The sequence below is a fragment of the Acanthochromis polyacanthus genome, chromosome 7 (assembly GCF_021347895.1).
Source record: "Acanthochromis polyacanthus isolate Apoly-LR-REF ecotype Palm Island chromosome 7, KAUST_Apoly_ChrSc, whole genome shotgun sequence".
NCBI classification, from domain to species: Eukaryota; Metazoa; Chordata; class Actinopteri; family Pomacentridae; genus Acanthochromis; species Acanthochromis polyacanthus.
The window spans coordinates 2074455-2091548 of NC_067119.1; the positions used below are offsets into that span (position 1 = coordinate 2074455).

At 40.1% G+C, this 17094-nt stretch overlaps 1 protein-coding gene across 1 annotated transcript; it reads left to right on the plus strand.

The window, feature by feature from the left end:
• The first annotated feature begins 4683 nt into the window (after positions 1–4683).
• LOC110958777 (protein-lysine 6-oxidase) lies at positions 4684–13755 on the plus strand. The gene is made up of 7 exons (XM_051951261.1): positions 4684–5614; positions 8229–8337; positions 8830–8961; positions 9472–9628; positions 9978–10073; positions 10347–10462; positions 12349–13755. Exons 1-7 carry the CDS (start codon positions 5125–5127, stop codon positions 12353–12355), a joined length of 1107 nt encoding a protein of 368 aa, XP_051807221.1. The 5' UTR covers positions 4684–5124; the 3' UTR covers positions 12356–13755.
• The last annotated feature ends 3339 nt before the right edge of the window (positions 13756–17094 follow it).

Sequence of the window (17094 nt, forward strand, 5' to 3'; positions counted from 1 at the left end):
TCCTTTACTTTAAATGTCCATATTGACATTAAAGTTGTTCAAAATTAATGAAAAATGGTCCAGAAAGATTATAAACAGACAAAATTAACAAACAAATGTTGAATATGACTTAGAATTTGTCCAGGAAAACTTAAAGATTGTCCAAAATAACCTGTAATTTGCTAGCCTAGCCACGCTAGACAACCCACGGCAACGAATTTAATTCTCTGCCAGGGTGGGTCTAGTTACCCTCCATAAGGCTCGAGGCTGGATTCTCCTAAAACTGGCCGGACCAATCACCATGAAGTGTAGAGTCAGAAGGCGGGCGTAACTAAGTGACGACAGAGGCGTGACGATTCTGACAGAAACAACCGGAAACAATAAACAGTTATCTTTTGACTCGGCTTTGACCACAGCCCTTAAAGATTTGAAGCTAAAATTCAACTTGAAAGATAAACAAAGGACGGCACTGAAGGGTTTCATTGAGAAGAAAGACGTATTTGGACTTATGCCGACGGGATATGGCAAATCCTTAATATACCAGTTGGCTCCGCTGGTTGGGAAGCTAATGGGACTTAGCCACAATCCGCTGGTGCTCTCGGAACTACGTCAGCCTATTCTTTGCGTTGATTGGTTGTATACTTACCAAATTGCTGCAGAGGGATTTGATAGACAACCTTTTAGCCCGTCTCCCTCCCTGTCGAGCTTCCCTAGACCCTTGTGCCGTCAGAAACATGGGGCTAGCATGGCTAGGCTAGTAATTTGCTTCAAAATGACGCAAAACATCTCCGGTTTGACTCAAGGTGGTAAAATCTGTCTAAATTTGTTCAAAATGACTCAAAATGACCAAAATGGTGAACAAAAATCCTCTTGAAGGACTCAAAATGGTCCAGAAATGATTGAAAATAGTCAAAATTGACAAACAAATGACCAAGATGACTAAAGATTGCCCAGAATTACATAACAAATGTTGAAAATAACTCATAACGATGATTCAAAATGACTCTAGATGCCCAAAATAATCAACAGAAATGATCATGAAGGACTCAAAATGGAGCAGGAAGTTGTTAGTTGTGGTAAATACTGTGTAGGAAAACCAGTAATGGTGGAAAAATGGTCGTCAGTCTCTCCAATAGTCTCCATTTTAGGTGTTTTTAAAGAAAATATATTTTTAGATTTTGGTGAGCCATAAACTCGGGCTATAACAATGTATTTGTACCAAAAACTCTCAATAAGAGACTTTCGGTTGATGTTTTCGACTCAGTTTGTTGCTCCCACTTAACAGGAAGTGAGCTCATAGAAACAGGAAGTACTGTCCAGGAAGTTCTTTTCCATGTGATGTGATCAGAGTGAGAACCATGGGGCATCAGTCCTCTGAATCCTGAACCTTAAAGTCCACAGAGAGGCTTCATCTGTAAGTTATCAACTGTTTGTGATCTTTTAACGGGTTTCTGGGGCCGAGTTCAGGATTTCTGATGATGGTTGGTTTTTACAGACGGACATATTGGTAGTTGGAGGTTAAAGAACAACTTTAAGCCTCTACACATGAGTTTATGTCAGTAATCTTTGCTCTGCTCATGTACTAGAGGTATTATGTAGTACTCTTAAAGGGTACTTCCTTAAGAATGGAGTATTTTCATGACTGAATAAAACCAAACACAACAACCTGTTTAGATCATAAACTGTCCTTTAAGGTCTCGAACCAGAATCTTTGACTCCAGAAAATTCATTTAGTTTTTGTTGAGCCACTCAGATGTTTGTGTTCTTAGTGTTAAACTTTAGGTTGTGAACTGATGGTGGATGTTCCCCAGGAGGATTTGTGGATAACTTGAGTAGCAACGGGCAGGTTTAGACTAATTCTGAACATAGTTTTGTCACTTTGGACATGTTTCTATACTTTTTTTTTTTACAAGTTTCTAGTCATTTTGAACATGTCTCTAGTCATTTTGGACAAATTTTTGTAATTTTGTAACGTTTGTCCTTCTGGACATGTTTCTAGTCATTTTGGACAAGTTTTTGTAATTTTGGACATGTCTCTAGTCATTTTGAACATGTTTCTAGTCATTTTGGGCATATTTCTAGTCATTTTGGACATGTTTTTGTAATTTTGGACATGTCTCTAGTCATTTTGAACATTTCTCTAGTCATTTTGGGCATATTTCTAGTCATTTTGGACATATTTTTGTAATTGTGGATATGTTTCTAGTCAATTTGAACATGTTTCTAGTCATTTTGGGCATATTTCTAGTCATTTTGGACATGTTTTTGTAATTTTGGATATGTTTCTAGTCATTTTGAACCTATTTCTAGTCATTTTGGACAAGTTTTTGTAATTTTGGATATGTTTCTAGTCATTTTGAACATGTTTGTAGTCATTTTGGACATGTTTTTGTAATTTTGTAACGTTTGTCCTTCTGCACATGTTTCTAGTCAAGCAATGTACCAAACTGTGCCCTCCAAACGGAACTATGCACCTAATCAAGTTTCTTTTAGTCCCATTACATGACAGCTAACACCTGGTGACAGCTGAGGCTCTGGTTGGCAAAGTTTTTGTTTGTTTTTGAGTATTTTGTTGAGCAGAATCACTAAAGCTAAGCCGGTTTTCCAGAGAGCAGGTAAGTTATTCTTCCTAACCTGCATGTGTGTGTGGGTGGCTGCTGGAGGGTTTTACGGCTTTGCTTACAGGAGGAAACTCCACTCTGTAAGTGCTTCACTTTCAGCTGCTTTAGAGCATCCTGAGCTCTCAGCGGGAGGCCTGGGTCATTTTTCCAATAAAAAACAAACAAAACCGTCTATAACCGGCTGCACTGTACCTCTGGAAGCTCTGAAACATGCAGCAGCTGCAGACATTCACAGCTTTTACACTTTGAATGCATAAAAACACATGTTTCTAGTCCTTTTTAATGCATTAAAACACATTTATCAAGCAGTGAGTACTTCCAGAAACATAAAAATCTGAAAGAACCGGAGCATTTTAAGTCTTCTGGTGCCTTTTTGTAATCCACCCTGGACCCTCCAGATGTTGAAGTTTTGCATTTTGATGCAGTTTTAAGTCCAAACCTTCAGATGTGAGTAAAATTAGAGAGCAGCTCCGACCACAGAGACAATCACTTTAATTACAGCTCATCCTGAGCACAGAAGACAATGAGGCCGAGACAAAGTTATTTTAGTCAAACTTCATTTTACTGCAGTTGTAGCTAAAAAAAAAAAAAATCCCGTTTTACCGCCGGGTTCCTCGTCTTGTGTTTCAGGATTTAGCCAGGTTCAGGGTTCTGCTCATGTTTCTGTCACTTTGGACATAATTTATAGTCATTTTGAACATATTTCTAGTCATTTTGAACATATTTCTAGTCATTTTGAACATGTCTCTAGTCATTTTGGACATGCTTCTAGTCATTTTGAACATGTCTCTAGTCATTTTGGACATGCTTCTAGTCATTTTTGACATGTCTCTAGTCATTTTGAACATGTCTCTAGTCATTTTGAACATGTCTCTAGTCATTTTGGACATGCTTCTAGTCATTTTGAACATGTCTCTAGTCATTTTGGACATGCTTCTAGTCATTTTTGACATGTCTCTAGTCATTTTGAACACATCTTTGTCATTTTGAATATGTCTCTAGTCATTTTGAACACATCTTTGTCATTTTGAACATGTTTCGAGTAATTTTTCACATAATTTTGTCCTATTGGGCAGATTTCTAGTCATTTTGAACATGTTTCTAGTCATTTTGAACATATTTCTAGTCATTTTGAACATGTCTCTAGTCATTTTGGACATGCTTCTAGTCATTTTGAACATGTCTCTAGTCATTTTGGACATGCTTCTAGTCATTTTTGACATGTCTCTAGTCATTTTGAACATGTCTCTAGTCATTTTGGACATGCTTCTAGTCATTTTGAACATGTCTCTAGTCATTTTGGACATGCTTCTAGTCATTTTTGACATGTCTCTAGTCATTTTGAACACATCTTTGTCATTTTGAACATGTCTCTAGTCATTTTGAACACATCTTTGTCATTTTGAACATGTTTCTAGTAATTTTTGACATAATTTTGTCCTATTGGGCAGATTTCTAGTCATTTTGAACATGTTTCTAGTCATTTCAGCATCTTTCTGCATCTTCAAACTGCTTTTACGGACACTCTGACATGTGGAATTTGAGTGTTTAAATTCATGTGTCTCCCTTCAGAACATCTTCAGCGTCGTCCGTTGCTGCTGCAGGTCTTTGGTTTGGCTCAACGCTGAACTATAATTTCTTGAGGCCAGAAAAATACAAAGTGAAGAAAAGAAAATCAGGGACAAAGTGTGAAAGGAGCAGTCCAAATCTGCATCTGTTTAAGTCCAAAACATGCAAGGACTGGATTTACTTCACTCAGAACTAATAAATATAAAGATAGAAACTAACATTAAAGAGCTGATGGTCCCAATCCCGTTAAAAAGGCAAGAAACTCCACAGAATAATCTTGATAAGGCTCAGCTGTGAAGTGAAAACAATCTCAGGTTCTACCTCATGAAGGTCATCCAGTGAATAGCAAGAGTGTAATCTGAAGTGTAAAACATGTTTGAGTTATTTCACACTTTTTGTTTACTACATAATTCAGGATGTGTTCATTCATAGTTTTGATGCCTTCAGTGAAAATCTACAATGGAAACGGCCATGAACGTAAAGAAAAACCATGAAATGAGAAAATTAAAAGTATTTAAAGTCCTGGAACATGAGACTGACAGGTGTGTTTTCTTACATTATTCAGCAGTAAATAGCTCTCTGTGTTCAGTTTCAGATCTGTTTTTTCTGTGCAGACTGAGGTGGAACCAACATGTCTATGGGTGAAAACAAGCAACTGTGAAGCTGAGAGAAGAAAGAAAACCGATCAGATCAATCATAGAAACCAGCATAGAGGCACTTCCTGGAGATCCCCAAGATTCTCTAAAAGTTGACCCTGAATGAAAACACTGAAGGTCTCAGGATCCAGAGGAAACACCTGCAACTGAAAAACCTTCATCTCCTCCTCCTTCTCCTCCTCCTCCTCCTCCTCCTCTTCACCCTCCTCCTCCTCCTTCAGCTCCTTCAGCTGCAGCACTTCATTCAGACCTTCATCTGAGCAGCACAGAACCAGAACCAGAACTTATATTTTTCCATCATGAAGGAGTTTTCTCCGGACCTTCTGCTGCTCTTCTTCCTCCTCTTCTCCCTCCTGGATGCTTTGCGCGCTCAGGACCCCGCCGGTGACGAGGACGCGCTCCGCCGCGGGTTGACATGGCAACACAACGGGCACGTCTTCAGCATCCTGAGCCGCGGGGCTCAGTACCGGCCGTCGGCCCGGAGGCTGACCGGCTCTCCCCTCCGCGGAGACCCCGTGGTGCTCCTCAGTAACGACACGGTCCCCGCCGCGGCCCGCAGCTCACCGCGCGTCCCCGCCGCCAGCAGCTCCGCGCAATTACGCACCGCGACGCGCCAGCAGCAGCAGCGCGGTACCGGTACCGGGGAGGATATGATGGCGGGAGATGATCCGTACAACCCGTACAAGTCCTCCAACTACAACCCCTACTACAACTACTACGACTCCCACTTCAGACCCAGACCCCGGACCCAGACCCAGAACGGATACGGAACCAGATACCACCAGAACGGTACCACAACCTCCTCAACCCTCATGTTTCTACTTCCTCTTTAAATATCTCTGTTTTCTGATCATCAAATCCTGTTAAACCTCGTAAAATAACTAAACATGAGCTTTAATTCCTTCATTTTTAAACCTTATTACTGAATAATTTCATGTCTCCTGTTTACGTTTAATCTTCATTAAACAGTAAAACTGCTGACAGCTTTCATCATGAAGCTCAGAATACCATTTAAAGGCTCATTAGTGCTCAGCAGCTTCAGTAATGTTGGTGTAAATGAATACAGATGTTCACTTTCTCCATCTCTGCCTCATCCAGACCCTTCAAAGGAAGATTTTCTGTTTTATTCAAATAAATTAATCTGATGTTTCTGTAGTTCTGTTTCAATCTGCTGCACTTTTCCACCACATTTATCCTAATTTTAATCCTCCAGAGTCTCAGAGTCTCCGAATGATTCAAAGTAAAACCAGGAGGTGGGGTTAAAGAGGCCCCGCCCCTTATTCTGTGAGTCATGATGACTGACAGAAACATCAGCCTGTCAGGTTCAGCTCAGGGCAGAAATGTCCAAAGTTTTACATTTAAGTCAGCAGAAACTTCAATTTCAGTTCCGTTTCAGACGTTTCTTGTAGTTTGATTTTCTCATTTAAATCTTGTTTTGTAGTCATTTTTTACTCTGAGTTTGCTTTTTGTTCAGTCAGTGTTCTGCAGGTTTAGGATCCAAGACAAAAACTGAAAAACAAACAAATATAAGTCAAATCAAAAACTGCATCTTTAAGTTTTAGCACCAAAACTATTTGACTAAGTAAAATCAAAAAATAAACAAAAACATTCATTTTTATTTGTGTTGTTTATTTCATACTCAGGAGTAGCTCCATGTTCTTTACACAGAAACAAACATGGAAAAAGGAAAGTTTGTAACCTGGATTTGAAGATATGAGCGTTTGCTGCTGACCCTGACTCTTGGTAGTTTGTTCTATTTGTGTGGAACATAACGGCTAAATGCTGCTTCATCACGTTTGGTTTGAACTCTGGGCTCGACTATCTGACCTGTAGATCTCAGAGGTTTATGTTCCAATAACAGGTCAGTAATGTCTTCTGTAACTGTTCAGATATTGACAGAGCAGAACTTTAAAATCTATTCTATGACTGACTGGAACCAGAGTAAAGACTTCAGAAGTGGACTGATGTTCTGATCTCTTGGTTCTGGTCAACACTCGATTGTTTAATGTTCCTTTGATGGAGTCCAGTCAGAAGGCGTTACAGTAGTCCCGTCTACTGGAGCTGAAAGCATCAATGAGCTTCTCCTGGTCTTTTGTGGATTCAGGATCTGTTCTTCAGCTGATAGGAGGCTGTTTTGGTGATTACTATGACTACTGAAGGTCACATCTATGAGTACTCCAAGGTTTCAGACCTGGTCTCTGGTTTCAGACCTGGTCTCTGGTTTCAGACCTGGTCTTTGGTTTCAGACCTGGTCTCTGGTTTCACACCTGGTCTTTGGTTTCAGACCTGGTCTCTGGTTTCAGACCTGATCTCTGGTTTCACACCTGGTCTTTGGTTTCACACCTGGTCTCTGGTTTCACACCTGGTCTTCGGTTTCAGACCTGGTCTTCGGTTTCAGATCTGGTCTTCGGTTTCAGACCTGGTCTTCGGTTTCAGACCTGGTCTTCGGTTTCAGACCTGGTCTTCGGTTTCACACCTGGTCTTCGGTTTCACACCTGGTCTTCGGTTTCACACCTGGTCTCTGGTTTCAGACCTGGTCTTCGGTTTCAGACCTGGTCTTTGGTTTCAGATCTGGTCTTTGGATTCAGACCTGGTCTTTGGTTTCAGACCTGGTCTCTGGTTTCAGACCTGGTCTTTGGATTCAGACCTGGTCTTTGGTTTCAGACCTGGTCTCTGGTTTCAGACCTGGTCTTCGGTTTCAGACCTGGTCTCTGGTTTCAGACCTGGTCTTTGGATTCAGACCTGGTCTTTGGTTTCAGACCTGGTCTCTGGTTTCAGACCTGGTCTTTGGATTCAGACCTGGTCTTTGGATTCAGACCTGGTCTTTGGTTTCAGACCTGGTCTCTGGTTTCAGACCTGGTCTTTGGATTCAGACCTGGTCTTTGGATTCAGACCTGGTCTTTGGTTTCAGACCTGGTCTCTGGTTTCAGACCTGGTCTTTGGTTTCTAGGGATAGTGACTCAAGACATTTACAAACAACAGCCCTTCTCTCTTTGTTGCCCAAAACAATTATTTCTGTTTTGTCCTGGATTCCGTGAAGGAAATGTAATCATTGACTTGCTCTCAGCAGTGACACAATGATCCTATTGCCCTGTAGTCATCTGAGGACAGTTCTAGATTTATCTGTGTATCATCAGCATAACGATGATGGTTAACATTTGAGTTCTGGAGGACTTGACCCAAAGGCAGCATCTATAGGGACTGACCCTTGAAGAACTCCACATGTCATAGCCTCTTGATCGGATTCATGACCTCCGATGGTCACAACATAACGACACTCCTCCAAGTAAGACTTGAACTGGTCCAGGACTGTTCCTTTGAGTCCTGCCCAAGTTTCCAAAAATAAATCCTTTAATAACTCTATAAATGAACCGATAAAATGATTGTTCCCTTGTGGTTCCAGGACTTCCTGACCTGGTTCCTGATCCGTACTACATCCAGATCGCCTCCTACGTCCAGAGGTTGCCGATGTACAACCTCCGCTGTGCCGCTGAGGAGAACTGCCTCGCCACGTAACCACACACTCTGCAGCTTTTAGCGTTTTTATTTCATACGATAAAGGTTTTAGAGAAATCCACCAAAGTTTTTCAACATTACAGTATTTTAACAGGTTTAGTTTCTCTCACATTCCTGCTGATAGAATTTTATTGTTTTTGTTTGTTTTGTTTTTTTTACATTTTTCTTTTTACTAGTAGAGGAACTTTGTGTTTAGATTCACTAAACGAACCTCCAGTCTGCTTAAACTTGTACAATCTGGATTAGTGTAATCTAGAGCTGCTTTTTCTGACTTTTTCCATGAAAAACTTTTCTTTTCCAGCCGGTCCTGATCAGAGACTGTAGACAGGATTTCACATGTTTTTAAATTAATAGATTTATCAGATTACAAACAGAAATGTGATTTAAAACCAACACAGATGGAGATAAATGTGTCTGATTAACATCCTGTCCTGCAGATCAGTTTGTTGTTTATTTTGATTATTGATTATTGATGAATTTTTCTGCAGCTCGGCTCGTTACGCTCAGGACTACGACACCAGAGTTCTGCTGAGGTTTCCTCAGAGGGTGAAGAATCAGGGAACAGCCGACTTCCTGCCCAGCAAACCCCGATACGCCTGGGAGTGGCACAGCTGTCACAAGTAGGTGGAGAATACCAGTACTTCTACTCTAGTACTGTTAGAGGTACAAGTATGAACCATTTCTGTTCCTTTACACTTTTACTGCACCACATTTCAGACAGAAATACACTGTAAAAAAAATCATTCAAAAATGTAGAAAAATGGTCCAATGTTTCAGAAAAACAAATTACAGTGAGTTAAAAATCCAGCTGTTTGATGTTTTTAACATTATTTTGGCCGTCTTAATGAATTCAGACACTAAAATTACTGATTATATTTAGTAAAAAACACAACATAGCGTTGTACTTTTACATTTTATGGTGGCTAACTGTTTAGACAAATTATAATTCATCATAATTTATTTAAACAGTTTATAACCAGTGAACAGATGTTTACTGCAACTTTACAGGAAACTCTGTCAAAGAGAATTCCACACATGATGGAAGCAGAAGAAGAGAATCAAAGGGAACATTTTACTGCAGAACGTGTACTTTTACTTGAGTACTATTACTTGTGTTCCTTCCTGTCCAGTCACTTCCACAGCATGGATGAGTTCAGCCTCTACGAGCTGCTGGACATTCGCACTCAGAGTCAGGTAGCTGAAGGTCATAAAGCCAGTTTCTGTCTGGAGGATACGTCCTGTGACCCCGGATACTACCGCCGCTTTGCCTGTACTTCACACACACAGGTATAAATACTACCGCCGCTTTGCCTGTACTTCACACACACAGGTATAAATACTACCGCCGCTTTGCCTGTACTTCACACACACAGGTATAAATACTACCGCCGCTTTGCCTGTACTTCACACACACAGGTATAAATACTACCGCCGCTTTGCCTGTACTTCACACACACAGGTACTAACAGTCCTATATCTAAAGCAACCAGACTGTCTAAAAACTGCAGCAGTACACACAATAAAAAGTAAAAGAAAGGCCTAAACTGCTCTCAAACATCAGTAAAAACAGTATCAAATTCATCTATGAATGTTTATTTATTCAGAAAAACGTAGTGAATGTGACTTTCCCTTCCAGGGTTTGAGTCCCGGCTGCTACGACACCTACAATGCCGACATCGACTGTCAGTGGATCGACATCACCGACGTTAATCCTGGAAAATACATCCTGAAGGTCTGAACCCCCAGGAGAGTAGATTGAATACTATCTCTGTACTTCCACAGAGTATTCTGATATTGTTCTTATTAGTCACTAATACCCTCATTAAAGCTCTATTTCCCCAAAAATAAACCCGAATAAATGCTCAGTTTGAGTATGAAAACTACAATCCACACACATTTGAGGCTTTTTTGAGTGAAGCCTCTCTGTGTATTTGTACTTAAAGCTCAGTAAAGTGAAGTAGAACAGATAGTGCTATAACTGCTGCTGTGCTTTGTTTCCCTGCAGGTGACAGTAAATCCCAGACATCAGGTTCCAGAGTCCAACTTCAACAACAACGTGGTTCGATGTGACGTCCAGTACACCGGAACGTCTGCTCACATCTCTGGATGCAGCATGACGGCGTAAGAACTAAATACTGGTACCTAAAATGATACCGCCACCACCATGCTTCATCATGATGCCACCACCGTGCTTCATCATGATGCTGCCATCACCATTTTGGGCGGCATGGATCAGTGGGTAGAGTGGCCGTCTTGTAACTGGAGGGTTGCCGGTTCGATCCTCGGCCCGTCATGTTCATGTCAAGGTGTCCCTGAACAAGACACCAAACCCCTAATTGTTCCTGGTGGGTCGTGGTTAGCACCTTGCATGGCAGCTTCCGCCATCAGTGTGTGAATGAGTGAATGTGACATATCATTTAAAGCGCTTTGGATAAAAGCGCTATATAAATACAACCATTTACCACCATGCTTCACATCATGATGCTGCCACCACCATGCTTTACATCATGATGCCACCACCATGCGTCACACCATGATGCTGCCACCACCATGCTTCATCATGATGTTGCCACCACCATGCTTCATATCATGATGCCACCACCATGCTTCACACCATGATGCTGCCTCCACCATGCTTCACATCATGATGCTGCCACCACCATGCTTCATATCATGATGCCACCACCATGCTTCATATCATGATGCTGCCTCCACCGTGCTTCATCATGATGCCACCACCATGCTTCATATCATGATGCTGCCACCACCATGCTTCATCATGAAGCTGCCACCATGCTTCATATCATGATGCTGCCTCCACCATGCTTCATATCATGATGCTGCCTCCACCATGCTTCATGTCATGATGCTGCCTCCACCATGCTTCATCATGATGCTGCCACCACCATGCTTCACATCATGATGCTGCCACCACCATGCTTCACATCATGATGCTGCCACCACCATGCTTTACATCATGATGCTGCCACCACCATGCTTTACATCATGATGCCACCACCATGCGTCACACCATGATGCTGCCACCACCATGCTTCATCATGATGTTGCCACCACCATGCTTCATATCATGATGCCACCACCATGCTTCACACCATGATGCTGCCTCCACCATGCTTCACATCATGATGCTGCCACCACCATGCTTCATATCATGATGCCACCACCATGCTTCATATCATGATGCTGCCTCCACCGTGCTTCATCATGATGCCACCACCATGCTTCATATCATGATGCTGCCACCACCATGCTTCATCATGAAGCTGCCACCATGCTTCATATCATGATGCTGCCTCCACCATGCTTCATATCATGATGCTGCCTCCACCATGCTTCATGTCATGATGCTGCCTCCACCATGCTTCATCATGATGCTGCCACCACCATGCTTCATATCATGATGCTGCCTCCACCATGCTTCATGTCATGATGCTGCCTCCACCATGCTTCATCATGAAGCTGCCACCATGCTTCATATCATGATGCTGCCTCCACCATGCTTCATATCATGATGCTGCCTCCACCATGCTTCATGTCATGATGCTGCCTCCACCATGCTTCATATCATGATGCTGCCTCCACCATGCTTCATATCATGATGCTGCCTCCACCATGCTTCATGTCATGATGCTGCCTCCACCATGCTTCATCATGATGCTGCCTCCACCATGCTTCATATCATGATGCTGCCACCATGCTTCATATCATGATGCTGCCACCACCGTGCTTCATCATGATGCCACCACCGTGCTCATTCACTACTCTCTTTCTCGCGACTCCTTCAGAGGAGTCATAGTTGTCTTGGTGGCCTCCCTTGACTTTCCTTTGTAGTAATCTGTTTTCATTTTGACTAGAAAGAATATTTTTATTGTAAATTCTTGTTAACCATAACACAAAGTAAACTGAGTTGGATTCATCCTGTTTTTTGTTTTTTTTTAGTTCATTGATCAATAATCAATACTTCTGCTTGTCTTTGCTTCTTCCAGCTACTGAGATGATTCCTCCAACCTGAGCCTGAAGATGACGACAAACAGGAGTCAAAGTTTGTTCACAAGTGATTTAAATAATTTGGTTTAAAAACAGAATAAAGATCAAATCCGCTGCAGTATTTCCAGACTAGTGAAGATGAAACATTTACATTCTATGAAACGATGCATCAGGTGACAGTTTTCTGAAGCAGCAGAGGTGGAAAACGAAAAGTTAATTTATTCCATTTCCTGTTTTCAGTGCAGTTCTGGTGGAGTACTGTAATACTTTAGTTTTTTACTGCTTCCTTTCTCTGACAGCTGGAATTCTTACTTTTTCTTACATTACAGATGTTTAACATTAAACTTACTAAAATAAGCTTCTTCTAACCACCAGATTATTAGATTAGAGGGTTTTTTAATTATTTTTGATAAGACAGCAGTACTGGGAAGCTTTTATTTCATGCAATTTTTCTTGCGTTGGTTCTTTTAAGATGGACATCTTAAATTAACATTGTTTTCAGTCTAAAAAAACAGTTTCATGCATGTTTTATTTGTGCTTTCATAAACTGCTTTTTGTATTTGAAAAAATGTGACATTTTGCCTGCAATGTTTTCAAATTTCTGGACATTTTCACAGAAAATGATCACAGCCTGTTAGAGAAAAGTCATTTTTCAGTTCTTAATATCCGTAGTTTTTCTTTTCACATAACAGCAATTAATATTTTTGTAGATTAAAACACAGTAAAATAGTTTAAATTTACAGTCAGACATTGTAAAAGAGCAAATTACTTTTTATAAAAATACAGATTTTTTTTCTTCTGTGATTTTATGAGATATTATCTAGAATTAACAAAACAGAAAAATCTGTCTTTTTTTTCATTTTTATTTGTATTGTTTCCATTTTTCAGTGGTAAATATTAAAAAAACAAACAGTGGAATACGGTAGGTCAAAAATGGAAAAACATTGCAAATAAAATTAATTTCAGATAAAGCTTAATTTAGTAAACTTGTTTCTTTTTAAACTTTTCTGTTATTTATTAAATCTGCAAAATTACAGTAAATCGATTAAAAAATACAGATAAAAACATTCATTTCTTTACATTGAAGTTCTGTTTTCAGGATATTAATTGCTGTTTTTCTCACATATATGAAAGTTAAACTACACGAACAACACAGAAAATCTCCCATGGCAACAAAGCGGTTGCCAGGTAACCAGATGTACGGATGTAAACAACGACAACATCCTCCTGTGTGCTTTGATCGTCATGGTTTATCGGTGCTGTAGAGTAGATCTCTGACTTTTTGGTGCTATTTTTAGTGAAAATGTGTGTTTGTGTTGTGTAAAGTGTCTGTCTGTAACCATGGCAACCTGCATCTTATTATCTCCCTGCTTCTTAACGCGTCAATAAAGTTTGCTTCACTGTGAGCTCTTTCGCTTGTGTTTTTTTTAAACTTCTTTCTGGACCGTCATGGCCGTCAGCAGTTAGGGAAAAAAGGCGAGAGAAAGTTCCCGCCAAATGTCAAAACAGAGTGAATGAGGTGTCAGGGCATATAATTGTAATAATTAAAAGTAAAATCAGGAAATCTAAGTTTAGTTTGATGTTTTTTTCTCTCCAGGTTCTCATTTTTGGAACCAAGTAGTTTCACATTTACTGTTTTTTTTTATTATTATTCTTTCTGGACCATCATGGCTGTTGTTCTGTCTGTCTTTGTCTGGTTTTCTTTCTTTCTTTGATTTTTTGTCTTTCTCTCTTTTTCTGTCTTTGTCCTTCTAAGTTTTTCATTTCTTTTATTTTCTAACGCAGTTCGACCAACAGGTGTCGCTGTACTTGAACCTTCAGTTCTCTGTAATTATCGTCCAGTGTCTGGTTATTGTGGAAACACTCTGAGAACGTTTAAAGAACCTCCTGTGGTTTTTCTGCCTCCCAGTCGGGCTGAATGTTATGTAAGAGGAGGATGATTTTAGAGGCTGAAACTGAACACGCTGTTATTATGAAGGAACCCAACACGACAGGAAGCAGCACAACCAGAACTTTTAAAGATTTAACGTCAGACGGAGCAGCTTTAACTTCTGCCACTTCCATTTTTCTTCCCAGATGCTCTGCACAGACTTATATAAACTTTTTAATGTTTGTAAAGTAAAATATTTCAATTAAAGCCTGTAATGTTTCATTAAATATCATAAATCCATTGTCCTGATCTAATAAAACATAAGAAACAATTACAAAAAAACTCTAAAAACCAATGAAAATATGTAAAATGACACTAATAGAACATAAAATGCAAAGTTCTGATCAGATTCGTCACCATGGCTTGATTTAATGAGATTCTAATGAATAAAAGGTTTTAATCTGAAGATAAGGGAATCCACTTCCTGTCTGCAAAGATCGTCTTATGAAGAGCTGAGTCAACAGATAGAAAGAAAAGATGCATCCACATGTTGTACACTGTCTGTCCAAAAAAAAAAAAAGGCACCACCTGGATTTAACTAATCAAATAGTTCAGATCCTTCCATTGGATAATTACTGCAGTGATGAAACAACTTCTTTAACCCTAGCTGATGCAGTGAGGAGCTTCTCATTTCTTAAATGTTGGAAGACATTTCCTGTGGTCATGGAAAGGATGTTAATCTGTCTCAGAAGGGTCAAATTATTGGCCTGCATCAAACAAAGAAAACAACCAAGAAGATGAAACGACTAAAATCAGGTTAAGAACCGTCCAACGCATCATTAAAACCTGAAGGATAGTGGAGAACCTTCATCTTCAGGAACAAAATCTTAGACGATGGTAGGAAACCAACAGTAGAACCCACAGCTGTTTAATAGTGAAAGGAAGAACATTTCCACATGAAGGAAGCTCAAAGGATTGGGACTAAACAGCTGTAGCTCTAAGAAAACCACTGATCAGTTTGCTGTGGAGCATAAAGATTGGACTCTGGATCAATGGAAGAAGGTCATGTGGTCTGATAAGTCCAGATTTACCCTGTTCCAGAGTGATGGGGGCAGAAGTTTAGGTTTGGTTTTGGTCCCAACTTTGTGCTGGTTTTTGACTTTTTAACCTACCATCAAGCATGGAGGTGGCAGTATCATGCTCTGTGGAACTGGAGCTTTACACAAAGTAAATGGAATAACGAAGAAGGAGAATTACCTCCATGTTCTTCAGGAAAACCTAAAACCATCATCAGAAGGTTGATCTTGGACACAGTTGGATGTTTCAGCCAGACAATGAGTCCAAACACACATCAGACGTGGTAAAGAAATGGTTCCATCAGGCTGGAATGAAGGTTCTAGACTGGTCTCCACAAAGTCCTGACTTAAACCATCAAGAACCTGAAGAAACAAGTCAGAAAGACGACAAATTTAGTGGAACTGAATAGATTTTGGAGTAGTTCCACTAAATGTATTGTCTTTCTGTCTCAGACTTGAGTCAGTTAAATTAATAGTATGATACTGCCACCTCCATGCCTGACAGTAGGCTTAGTGTCCAGAGGAGTCAAAGATAAACCAGCAGATGGGGACATCAGGGTAAGAAGAGAGGAGGATGAAGTGATGAACTCATCATGGCTGGTGGGGGTTAGGATTATGATCTGGGTTGGTCAGGTTCAGCAACGTTATGTTGGGATTTGTCTGACTCTCCCATGATCAATATAAGATCTTGGTAGAAAATTAACTGTCTATGGACAGAAATAAATGCTGTGACGTTGACTGAGATTATCGAAACAAATGTATGGAGCATCCCAAAATTATAAATTAAATATAATATTCAAGCAAAACAATTCAAATGAAATCATATCATTTATATTGGAGCTAAACCCAGTTCAGTGAAGAGAAGCAGAGGAAATGTTTGACTGCAGACATAAAGCAGGAAGACACTGAGCTGCTCAGCTGTTCCTGATGACACCAAGCAGCCACCTGGACAGCCAATAGGAACACAGCTTACTGGAAGTCCAGAGGGCTGGCTTAGTGAAGGAAATTTAGTTTAAAGTTGAAGCAGAAAGTTAACAAAGAAAGTTGAAAACCACCTTCTGATCCCTGAAATCTCTGAGTTTTCACACAAAGAACACCTGAACATGTCAACCTGGTTCCATAGTAGAACCTTCACTGTAAAAACATCGTATTATGGTGTGTTGATCAGAAAACATTACAACCGGCTGTCTAGGAGCGACACAAAAACAGGACAAACGCTGGTTTCCAGGGGGTTGAAAGAGTAAGTTTACAACAACACAACATGTGAGCAGAAAAATCACAAAGTATGTCTTTAGTTCAGCTGAAAATATGAGTTTTTGTCTTTTTACTGACCAAACTTTTCAGGAAGTAGATGAAGAATTAAAGCTCTCATGTAGAAGTCCAACTTATTTTGGATCCTTGTGGAGAGTTTAGTCTTAGAGTCTGTAAAGCTGTTGAGTTTTTAGAGTAACATGGATTGTTTTGACATTTAATAGAGAGTTTAGTGTCTGATTGTAATTCTGTTCAGTGAATGGATCATTTAAGTTTTGAAGTTATGTTTTGTTTTTGCTTCAGCACTTGTTATTGTTTAGTTGCTGATGTGGTCAACTTGAAGCTGCTGAGTGCATTAAAATCCTCCAAGACAAATGTTACAAAGTGGTTGCTGGAGTTATTTCAATTATGCAGATATTTATGGAAAATACTGAAATGTGTTGTGCTCATCCAGCAACAGAACTTTCATCCATATTTTACATGAAGAACCATTTTCAATACTGCCTGTCCTTGTTCTGTTTTTTTTTTCCGATTTTTTTAAGCGCAAT

Bases quoted from the DNA above. Each gene is read 5' to 3' on its own strand.
- LOC110958777 (XM_051951261.1), top strand. From the start codon at position 5,125: ATGAAGGAGTTTTCTCCGGACCTTCTGCTGCTCTTCTTCCTCCTCTTC. The intron at 5,615-8,228 runs GTACCACAACCT...TTGTGGTTCCAG, and splicing joins AACCAGATACCACCAGAACG to GACTTCCTGACCTGGTTCCT. The intron at 8,338-8,829 runs GTAACCACACAC...ATTTTTCTGCAG, and splicing joins GAGGAGAACTGCCTCGCCAC to CTCGGCTCGTTACGCTCAGG.